We start from the raw sequence: 12,013 nt of genomic DNA on the forward strand, positions 1-12,013 counted from the left end.
ATTCACATTCAAGAGCCTTGAATGCCAAGATCAGAAACGTGTGTTTTATGAGGTAATTAAGAGAACCACTGAAGGTATTTGGTTAGAGAAGTGATATGAGCTAGAGCTTCATTAGGAAGATGAAGAAGTCAACAGTAAGGAACTGGGAGCACATGTATGAACTGGTGGTGGAAAGAGCATTTCTCCTTAAACCTCTCATCAGTTTTGCATGGTGAGATCATCCACATGGATAATAGACTTCTCCTTGGCAGAACTCATGCCTTAATCTTACTGTCTATACATGAGTGTCTAATAAAGTGCTGTGTCCTCCAGGGGCTCAATCAGTCCTTGCTGATGATGATGACAATGTTCGCTCTGTTTCATCTGGGAAGAGAAATGATTGCATCAGAAGAGGAGGTCATTTTCCTAGTAGCATAGAAAAGAGGGATTCTGGCTTCCTATTTTGTAATTTTGTCCGTTGAGATGTTACTTCTTTTTTCTAACCTCTTTTTGCAAAAAAAAAAAAAAATTGAGACTCTTGCCCAAATGGCTCTGATCTTTGTCCTCTTCTTTCCTACCCATGAGTCTTGCTATATTTCAGTCATTCTGTTTTCAATGAAAATGTAATTTCTTTGGGTATGAGCAAAGTCATCTATGCTAAATGTGGAAGTAGATAGAGGGAAGAGGTCCAAAGAGAAGGATTACAAGTGAAAATTAATGCAGGATTTTTGTTTATGGTGATGGTGGAGGCATCTAGGAATGTAGTTTCTTCAGAGCAATAGCACTCCATGTGTGGAAATTCTTTCCACTGAGGCAACTTGGCACCTCTTCTGCAACTTCTAGTCTTGAAGGCAATGAGGGGTTAAATGACTTGCCAGTGGTCAGACAGCTAGTAGGTGTTATTCACAGGGCATGAACTTAAAACTTCTTGGTGCCAAGGCTGGCCTTCTATCCCTTATGCCATACTAACTCTAACAGTAAAGCAGATTAAAATTTACCACTTCTGTGACAACTATTCTTTTCTCAAAAACCAAACTATTCAGAGACAGTAGAACAGATTACTTTTTCCAGGGTGAGGGGCTGGTGGGATTGGGGAGCACAAAGTGAATAAGAGGCCTAGCACAGACCTAGATATTAGAAGTCAATTGGTTCTTGGTAAACTATTTTTAAACTTCTATAGGAATGGGTATGCATTTTGAAAAGACTGATCTCATAGTCCTCCCACTCATATACTCTCTCTTCCAAAGTGGCTAATTTGCTGTTCCTGGCACAGAACATTCCATCTTTTCTTTGCTTGGATTTCCCTGACCTCTTTCCCATCCCTCCTCACCCTCATTACCTGGAATGCTCTTCCTCATTACTGCACTTTAATCATTACTAGCACCTCATTACTAGCACCCTTCAAGACTCAAGTGTTACCTCCTACAGGAGGCCTTTCTTAACTGACACCTCCCCCTCATTTTTAGTGTTTTTTCCCAACCCCCTCCAAGATTACTTTGTATTTACTTATATATGTACAGGTATCCTGACTCTTTTCCTTGGGACTGGTTATTTTTGTATGCTAACTCTTAGCATAGAGTAGGTACCTAATAAGTAAATGCCTCTTGAATGGAACTGAATTATTGGAAGGTAGAGGAAGTGAAAGAAATTTAAAGTTTTATCTACTTTCAGGGTACTAATAGGATTGCTTCATGTGCTAGGGAAAGTCAAGGACAAAGGAACTCACCTGAAAAAAGATTTTCTGACAATTGCAGAGGGTACTAGTTTCCTGTCTCCCAGAGCCTGGACCAAAAATCAACCCCACAGAATCACCTGATTTCTGTTTCATGAATTCTCAGTATACTCAGGTTATCCTGCTATATACTACATTTCCTTCCATCTGTGCTTTTGATCCTCCGATCTTTGCCATCTTGTCTCTTACCCTAGTACTTTCCTCAGCATTTGGAGCCTTGTTGCCCTGGAATATTTCTCCCTTCCAGCTCCCTTCTCCTACTAGAGAGTTCTTCCTGGGCCTCCATTTTGGGGACCAGACCTACCATGCTTCATTTTTCTCAGCCAGTCTCTGTTTCTGATTCCCAGGACTTCACCATCATGTCTCCTCTCTCTCCCCCAACTTTTGCACTTTTTAGAGTGTTATCTTCCCCCCTTCACCCTCCCCCCCTTAGAATGAAAAGTGCTTGGGGGCAGGCATTGCCTGTTGAGAGAAATGATTATTTCTTTCATATATTAATAACTAATTCTAATTAATAACTAATTATTAGGACCAAGTTTCTCCCCTTTTTTACTTCTTCATTCAGAAATCAGCCCCTACAGGTCATTCAGGCAGTGTTTGCAGTGCAGGGTTGAAACTGAGAGGGAGAACTCAGATCTGTTCAAAAGGTAAACTTAGGTGAATTGATGGATTCTGGCCCATTGTGTTTACTCAGGTCTGGGAAAATGTGGATTCTCCCTTACGTCAAACGGTGATATGGACACAGCTAATTCTCTTTGATCAAACCTGAGTGATCAAAGTCTCAACTCCTCACACTCCCATTATAACATTAATTCTTCTCATTACTTGTTAACCAATTTCCATCCGCAGGAACATCCACTCTTCCAAGGGTATATAAGCACCAACTAGGTTCCATGATTTGGCTTTGGTCTAAGAGAGATAGCCAAATGATCATCCTTTTACTGATAATATTATTATTATCATTATTAATCAAATGATTATTATTATCATTATTAATCAAATGAAACTATGTCTCTTGAACTTTTTACAAATCACAACTATCTTTTTCTCTTTTATTTGTGTCTTAAATATCAAGAACAATGCCTGGCACATGATAGGGGCTTAATAAATACTTCTTGCCTTGATTTTATATTTGGGGGGTGAGGCAAGGCCCAAGGTTGATAGTGTGAAAAATAGCAAAAGAAAATATAAACTACTATTTAGGGTTTAAAACCTTTCACAACCTTGCACCAAACAATCTTTTTAGTCTCCTTGGCCCCTTCACCCTGGCCCCTCTCCCATCCAGCCACATTGATTTTCTCTCTGTTCCTACATATGCTCAGTCTCTGGTCTCCATGTCTTTGCCTGGAAGATCCAGCCTCCTTATCTCTGTCTTATAGAATCTTTCTCTTTCTTTAAGATTCAGCTCAACGTCTCCATGTACCTTTTTCTGCTGCCCTGAAGTGTTGGTGCCCTCCCTCCTTTCCAAACTACTTTGTAGGCAACAAATTTCTACTTATTCTCTTTCTACTTATTTGGCATATGCTTATCTGTGCATATATCTCAACCCACATACAATATAAGCATGTAGATATACATATATATACACACATATGTAACCTATCTGTGCCAGCTCTCTCTCTCTCAGAGCCAGGTTGCTACATCTACTCCTCAGGGTTTCCTTCTGGGTAACCCAGAAGGGTTGAAGTGTTTCTCTTCTACCACTATCAGCTTGAGCTCCTGCTGGCTGTGTTTCCTCTTCTTTTAGGAGCCTATGGTTAACCTCCAAGTTCTATTTAACTACTTAACATCAATTACATTTTACAAAGGAATATTTACTTTGAAGACATAGCAAGAATTTCCATTTCCAACACCTCAGAGTACTTTCCCCAATTCTACCTCAACCTCTGGAGGAGTAGGTTCAGTTCCTATAGAGTATTGATCCCATCCAGTTCACATCCAAAAAGGCATCTCTACTACATGAGGCCTGGCCTCAGCGGTCTCTTGGCTGGTGTCTCAAAGGTCACTTCTTGCTCTCTGAGGCATTGATGCTATTTGAGGCCTCAGGCTGCAAAGCTGTGGACTTTGGAAGGCTGGGAAATGGAAGCACCCTCTGTACAATCCACTCTTTTCACCCAGAATTGAAAAAGACAAACATAAAGGCCCTTCTCAGACCATGTGACTTCAGAGGAGAGACCTCAAGGTCTTTCCCCTTATTGCATAGTCTCTTACCAAATACTATATGCAAAAGTCACCATGATCCTCCATGAGCAACTAAGGCAAAAGGGGAGGTAGATGATGCTGACAGGCCTTTTTGAATGTTTGTGAAGCCAATTTCCTCTTCACCAAGTGGTTAGTCAACTAGAACAAGTTATGGAATATTTATGTTCCATAGTCTCTCCAAGGCATTCCCTTCGATATCATCATCATTCTGGAAGAAAGCTCCCTTGAATCCTCCATGTGGAGAGGTTGTATCAGTCCCGCAAGCTGATGAGGCCTGTGCATGAGGCAAAACTCATTACATACACATAAGTATGTGTGAATATGTGTGTATTTACATACATACACAATACACATATGTCTATATAAAGACAGATGTATACATACATAATGTATAAATATAGAGATAGAGGTATAATGACAAAGGAAATATACACAGATGTACATATATATGTATATATACACATATCAAGATAGAGATAAGTATAACCATATAGAGGACATTTATACAAATATATACATATGTATGTATATATGTATAGTGTATAATGAGATAAAGGTATGAAGGTTTAGATCAAGGAAGTGTATGTACACACCCATAGTTATCTCCTCTATCAGGACATAAGCTCCTCATGATCAGAGATTGTTTAATTCATTGTATTGGTAACCCTAACACACAGCATAGAGCCTAGCACGTGGAAGTTGCTTAATAAATGTTTGATGACTGATTGATTAGTAGGAGACAAGTGAAATCATAATAAAAAGCAGATTTTCTGTCTTCTTCTCCATCCACTGGCATTCTTGAGTTCTAGATACATTTTTAAAAATTTAAATGCAAAGTATTCTCCATTTTTTCCTTTTCTCCCTGTCTTTGGTATAATGAGAAAGTTCCCAACTTTTTACGCTTAGGCTGGTTGAGGGAGGGATGCTTAGTACAGAGATGAAGTATATCCTGAATTTAATTATTTTCCATTGATGAATGCTCCAGTTGGGGAACTTTTGTACTAAGCTTCCACAAAAACAAGTCCTACCATTTCTTTGTAGTATCAGGTTCTAGGCAGAAGTGAGGAAGTTTGGAATCAGTTAAAAGACCACACTTGAGGACCTACAGGGCCACATATGGCATTACCCCTTCCCCACCCCTGTTCTAGAGTATCTTTTCTTTAAACACATGAACCCAGAGAATATAAAAGGCTGAATGGCCGAGATAGAGAAGACAGAGTTAACATTTTCTCTGACCAATGGCCCCAGTTTATAATTCATGAGGCCTCAGCAGGGTCTCTAGTTGCTCCAGCTGTTTCCACATCTGGAAGAATATGGACTAGGAGCTCAGCCAGTAGTGATGGTCGATAGACAATGAAGTTGGAGGGCAAGGCAGTCCCTGAGGTCCCCAGGCCACTCCCTAAACCCTGATGGCTCACATTCTTTGTTTACCTCTGTGGTTTAACCAGGGTCAAATTGAGTAATCTGGGTCACCTATGACTTTGGGGGCTCTTCATACTCTTCTCAATGACTAATTTTAAAAACTAGACCTCAGCTGAAGATAAATTCCCAATTATACTTTGCGTTATTATGTAGGGTCCAATATAAATCCCTGTAATAATAGATAACAGCAATAAAATTGTTTATCTTAGCAGTTAGGACTCCCTTTAGTTACCCATCCCCTTAATCTCTCCATAATTCTATCTTAACCCTCACAAGCAAGCCTGGAGCCTGCTCTTTAACCTTCCTTGATTCCTTTCTCTTGTATCATTCATTCATTCTCTGTGTCTTCAATGATATTGGGATCTGCCATTTGGAATGAAGACAGATGAAAGAGAAATCTCTCTGGAAGGAGTGTTAATAAGAAAGCTTGATTCTAGCACCAAAAAAGGCATTCTGTGGAAGGGTGAACATTAAAAATCTGGAAGAGGAGAAACTAAAAACTAAAATAATTGACTTTCCAATCACCTGGTTTGACTAAACCAGGGGCAATCCAGTTTGTTTCTTTTCAGAAAAAAGAGGCAGATCCCTCAGAGCATTTAGATTTCTAGAGAATTCTCAGGGGGAATATCAGAGTGGAGAAGGGAGGTGACAAAAGGAGTGGAATAAAAAGAGTAGGAGGTGAATGCAGCAGGCTCCAAAATGCCCTTCCTCAGAAGATGACTCTATATTGCCATGAGACTATGAGAAGCAGAAGTAGTTATGTTTATGTAATTTAAGAAATTTGCATGCATTGCTTCCCCCTCTACCTTGTTGGTGTTCAGTTGTGTCTGACTCTTTGTGACCCGATGGATTTGATTTTCTTAGCAAAGAGTGGCTTGCCATTTTCTTCTCCAATATGTTTTTCTTTTAGCAGATGAGGAACTGAGGGAAATAAGGGCTAAGTGACTAGCCCAGACAAGCCTACATAGCAAGTAAGTGTCTGAGGATGGATTTGAACTTAGGTCTTCCTGACTCCTGGTGTTCTATTTACTGGACCACCTAGCTGTCCTCACACTCACTTTTACCCCTATCACAAATGAGTGGGAAATAACTCTAGGCTTGGCACCAGAAGGCCTAGACTATTTCAATAGTCTTCTGGCTGATATTCCTGCCTCAAAGTCTCTCCCCGCTCAACTCAGTTATCAAAGGGATCTTCCAGCCTCACTACTAGTGGATCCCTCACCTTCAGGATAAACCTGACCCCTTCCTACTCTTCTAGTCTCTTTACAATTTATTCCCTTCCACATACTCTGGCATCCAGTGACACTGGTCTCCTTTCCTTCATCTCCCAATTCCTTCATGCCTGGAATTCATCTCCACTTCCTAGCTTCCCTGAAGTCTGTTAAAGTCCTACTTTCTACCAGAAGACTTTTTCCGGTTTTTCTTGTTCTTAGTGCTTTCCCTCTGAGATTATCTTCAATTTATCCTGTATATATCTTGTTCTGTGATCCTAGCTGTCTCCCCACCTCAGGCTGTGAGCATCTTGAGACCAGGGATTTTCTTTTGTCTTCTTCTCCAAACAGTTTAAAATAGTGCATGGCATCTAGTAGCTGCTAATAGACTGACTCATTGACTAAGTGACTAAGTGACTTGTCCAGTGATGGTATCTACCAGGCTTTCTTGACCCCTGAGTCTGGCCCTCTATTTCCTTTTCTTTTTTTCTACCATATAATCACTTGGATGTGTGATGGAGATGGCAGTGAAATCCCTAGGATGGAGGTATGAGAGCGGATGGGAGAGTCCCTTACCAGAGCTGGGGAGTCAGTAATAACTGCCAAATCTTCTCCTCCCTTTGGGGAATCCTAGCAAACCATATAGAGGAAGAAGCAATGATTCAGAGTTTCTAGGTATGGTTAGGATTTATGAATATCTTTGATAAAGCTGCTCTTGAGGCAGCTAGGTGGCAGAATGGACACAGTTCCAGGCCTGGAGTTAGGAAAACTTGAGTTCAAATTTGGCCTCACACACTTACAAGCTGCATTTACTAGCTGTGTGACCCTGGGCAAGTCTAGCTTAACTTAGCCTCTGCCTCAGTATCCTCATCTGCAAAATGAGGACAATCATAGCACTATCTAGAAGGGTTTTTGGGAGGATCAAACCAGAAAATAATTGTAAAGCTTTTAGCACATAGTGAACACTATATAAATGTTAGCTATAATTATTATAATCCCAATTTACTAGTTTGGGAACCCTCTGATATAGGCAATAAGGCACCCTTGTAGGATCCTGAGCAGGCAATTGGATATCTCCCTTGAAAAGTCACAGAATCTGAGTGGGATGGGATCTCAGAAGTGATTGAATTCAAACTCATACCAGAAGCAAAAACTGACTCTACAACACACTCAATAAATACTGTGATCCAGTCTGCTTGAAGAACTCTATCTAGTGAAAGGGCACCCATTCCCTCTCAAAGTTGCTTATTCCACTAAGAATACCTCAATGAAAGTCCACCTGGCTTGTTAATGAGTTTGTGCTCAAAGGGGAGAGAAGGCTGGGGGAGGAGGAGGGGAAGTAGGGCATTTAGTTTAGAAAGGGTCTTACTCTCCCTGGGGCTATTGCCCGGGGTTCACTTTTCCAGAGGCAGTGCCAAACTCCTTCAAATCACAGCAAAAGGAGAATTTCTTTAAAAACTTTGTAACCTACCATTAAAACAACTGGGTGTAGGAAAGCAATCGTTTGCCCTAAATAAGTGACTTATGACTGCCCTTGGTACTTTGGATTTCTTTTTAATTATAGGCCCCTTTTAAACATACAAACACACAGGGCCTTTGTAAACTTAAACTCCCTCTTGTATAGACTAATTCTCCTGAACACACACACACACACACACACACACACACACACACACACCCATTCTCTCTTTCTCTTCCCTTTCTCTTCTCCTCCTTTTCTTTTTTCCTCCTCCTCCTCCTCCTCCTCCTCCTCCTCCTCCTCCTCCTTCTTCTTCTTCTTCTTCTTCTTCTTCTTCTTCTTCTTCTTCTTCTTCTTCCTCTTCTTCTCTCTCTGTCTCTCTCCCTCTCTCATTTATAGCATGTAAAAATTAATCTCTTATTCACATACTAGATTTCAGCCCCTTATCCTTCCAAAAGGGATAGGATCCTAGAATCAGTGTGAACCACAGAACCTCTCTTTCTTCACCAGGGCTTACAAAATTAATCTTCATTCATATGTAAGTTCCTTTGATGACAGAACTTATAAGGGAAAAGCTGCCTTGACTAGTGAGTTAGAGAGACCTCTGCTGTGCCCTCTCTCATCCAGGTGTGCATAGGAGCAGATACAGTAGGTATATTATGAAATCTTTGTGATCATTTTGCACGCCTACTTCTAGCACCTCTCGCATACCTTCAATTATGTGCAGAGGCATTGTCCTTTTTCTTTCTGGTTCTTCATCAGTGTTTTGACATTCTTGAATCACTTCAGAGACAATCTACCCCCTCAAAGACTATTTAGGCATCATGGAGTAGCAAGTGCACTCTTCCAACAAATCCTTTCTTTCCACTGCTTTTTCCTAGGCTGGTCTACAAATGGTGGACAATTCCAGGGGCACATAGATGACCTTAGGGACTGATCCCCGAAATTAGGATTTCCCTGGCCATTTCTAGTTTAGATTAGGCTTCCACAGTCATTATTCCTACTACACTTATAGCTTCATCTCCAGTTTACTAACATCCTTAAAACTGTAGTTGATACTCTAGACTGAACACAATATTCTATACATTCTCTGAGGAGGTAAGATTATAGAACCATCACACACACACACACACACACACACACACACACACACACACACACACACACACACACACACACACACACCCTTCTGCAACTGTTCTGGAAGGGAGGAATGTAACAGTCTTCTCTTTTGGTGTGCTTCCTCTTTTCATTCTTGTGCTGGATATTATGTGATGTCCTTGGTTTCAAGAAGACCTTACTGCTTTGGGACCATGGTGTGTGTGTGTGTGTGTGTGTGTGTGTGTGTGTGTGTGTGTGTGTGTGTGTGTGTGTGTGTGTGTGTGTGACAGAAAGATATAATTCGTCTAAAAGAGACAAATATAGAGAAACAGACAAGACAGAGAAAGAGACAGAGCCCTTGTAGTCTCTGAACCAACTTGATAAAGGTCCCTTACAGGAGAAGGAAGATCCAGCTGAGAGCTTTGATTGGGAACTACAAGAGAAATGTCCTCAAAGCTCAGGTAGAATCATCCTATGGTAGATGTGAAACACCTACCCGGGTCTAGTGGGCTAGTTATTATCTAGGGAAAATGGGAGTTATGGCAGCATCATAGCAGCAAATTAATTTACCCCTAGTCCATGCCTCCTGCTAGTCTCCCCCCTCCCTCCCTGCAGAACAGAAGAGTCCAAGTGACTCTGGGCTGTGTAGGCGGGGTCCAGTTCTTCAGTGGCCGCAGGAAGCTTGGGGGCTGCAAGCAGTGTAGTCAGAGGTGGCGCGGGCCCTTTAAGAGGGCTCGCCTTGTGTATCGCCGCCAGGGTCTGCCCCTCTACTAGTGGCTGCGGAGGCTCCAATAAGCGTCCCAGCGCCTCCCCCCTCGGCTCTGGGCCACAAATCTTAGTCTTTACACTTGACAGCGATTGTATATAAAGCTCCCAGAGCGCGCGCTGCTTCGGGAGACACAGGTAGGAGTCGGGGGGAGCACGGGGCGCGCTCGCTGCTTAGTGAGCATTTTAGCCCGGCTCTTTCTTTACCAGCCCCAAGGCTGTTGTCCCTCCGGCTGGGGGTGGCCATACAACCGTGCCCAAGAGCAGGGCAGCGCTCCTTTCCGGGAGCTCTTCTGTGCACAGCCCCTGGCGCCATGCTCTTGTTAGGCATCCTTGCCCTGGCTCTTGTGGGGGCCCCCGCTTGCGGTTCGGACTCCGAACAGGAGATTGTGATTCCCATCCGGCTGGACCCGGACATCAACGGGCGCCACTATTACCGGCGGGGTCCAGAGGACTCCGGGGACCAGAGACTCATCTTCCAGATCACTGCCTTCCAGGAAGACTTCTACTTACACCTGGCTCCTGATTCCCAGTTTCTAGCGCCCGCGTTTGCCACTGAGCATCTGGGTGTCTTCCAGGCCGGAGGGTCCGAGGGATCTCCCGACCTCCGCCGCTGCTTCTACTCAGGAGATGTGAATGCGGAGCGGGACTCATTCGCAGCTCTGAGCCTATGCGGGGGTCTTCGCGGTGCCTTTGGCTCTCGGGGCGTAGAGTATGTCATTAGTCCTCTGCCCAACGTCAGCGCGCCTGAAGCGCAGCGCAACAGCCAAGGTGCACATCTTCTCCAGCGCAGGGGCGCCCCTGGCCGGACACCAGGGGACCCTACCTCCCGCTGCGGGGTGGCCTCGGGTTGGAACCCAGCCATCCTGCGTGCTCTAGACCCCTTTAAATCCCTTCGGGCAGGCTCGGGTGAGAGCCGGCCACCCCGAAGAGCAGGGCGGGCCAAACGTTTCGTGTCCATCCCGCGCTACGTGGAAACACTAGTGGTGGCCGATGAGTCTATGGTGAAGTTCCACGGTGCAGACCTAGAACATTACCTACTGACACTGCTGGCCACTGCCGCGAGGCTCTACCGCCATCCCAGCATCCTCAACCCCATCAACATCGCAGTGGTCAAGGTGTTGGTCCTTGCGGACAGAGACAAGGGGCCCAAGGTCACAGGCAACGCAGCGATGACCTTGCGCAACTTTTGCGCCTGGCAGAAAAAACTTAACAAAGTCAGCGACAAGCACCCTGAATACTGGGACACTGCCATCCTTTTCACCCGGCAGGTGAGTACGGCTAGCGACTCCTCATTAATCCCAGATATTTCAGTCACCCCAGGGCTACTTGCAAGTTTCTTTTAATTGTTTTTTTTAATGCCTTTGAACTTCTGGCATCCCCCTTCTCCCCTGTCCTCTCCCTTCAACAAATTCATTTCTGCCGTTTGCCTAAAGCCTTACTATCAGTGACCCTATCCAATTCTCTCTTGTTTTGTTTACAGTCACATAATCCCAATGGGTTTGGGGAGGAAAGGGAAGAAAGGGATTTCCGTTTATTTCTGAATCTTGTTACCACCTCAGTTCCTACTTAGCCTCCGCCCTCCAACTAGGTTGAGTCCCCAGGTCACGTTTTGGCAACTCGCTTTAGGGAGGGTTGGTGCTTTAGGGAGGTGTTGCCCCAAGTGGCCAATCAGCGTTGGAGCAAACCAAGGAACTCGGTGGGCTGGAATTTGGGAAAACGGTTGGCCAGTCTCCAATTCTCACTGAGGCCGAGAGGAGGCGCTCTGAGGATGGTTGGTAGAGATTTTTCAAGTGCTGGAGTTGCTAATGTGGGGGTGCAAAAGTCCTCCCCCTGGCCGATCTCCTTCCATTGGTCAAAAGACTGGAGAGTGACAATCCCATTGTCAGCAAGTTGGGCCCTCTCAATGTTGGGGCTAGTAGGGCATCCTACTTGCATAGGATTCAGATGGAAAGAGTTGCTATGATCCTTTGTGTCTTCTGGGCAGCAACGCAAAGGGCTATTCCTTCCTAGGGCTTTGGGAACTCCGTCAGGCTCATGTCTTCTGCTGTTGCCTTCTCTTGACCTGGGCTTTCGTGGGTGAGTCTGTTTCTTTCTCTAAAGGATGTGTCTTGCTTAAAGCAGGCTGTTTAGCGAAGACAC

General features: G+C 43.9%; 1 protein-coding gene across 1 annotated transcript in view; it reads left to right on the forward strand.

Annotated features, from left to right (window-relative positions):
• The first annotated feature begins 9,952 nt into the window (after positions 1-9,952).
• ADAMTS15 (ADAM metallopeptidase with thrombospondin type 1 motif 15) overlaps positions 9,953-12,013 on the forward strand; it is a 39,273-nt gene continuing 37,212 nt past the window's right edge. The window contains exon 1 of the mRNA XM_072611612.1: positions 9,953-11,142. Coding sequence (XP_072467713.1) covers positions 10,186-11,142 — 957 coding nt within the window. The 5' untranslated portion in view covers positions 9,953-10,185. The remainder of the gene's footprint in view (positions 11,143-12,013) is intronic.

Source organism: Notamacropus eugenii, chromosome 5 (assembly GCF_028372415.1).
Source record: "Notamacropus eugenii isolate mMacEug1 chromosome 5, mMacEug1.pri_v2, whole genome shotgun sequence".
NCBI classification, from domain to species: Eukaryota; Metazoa; Chordata; class Mammalia; order Diprotodontia; family Macropodidae; genus Notamacropus; species Notamacropus eugenii.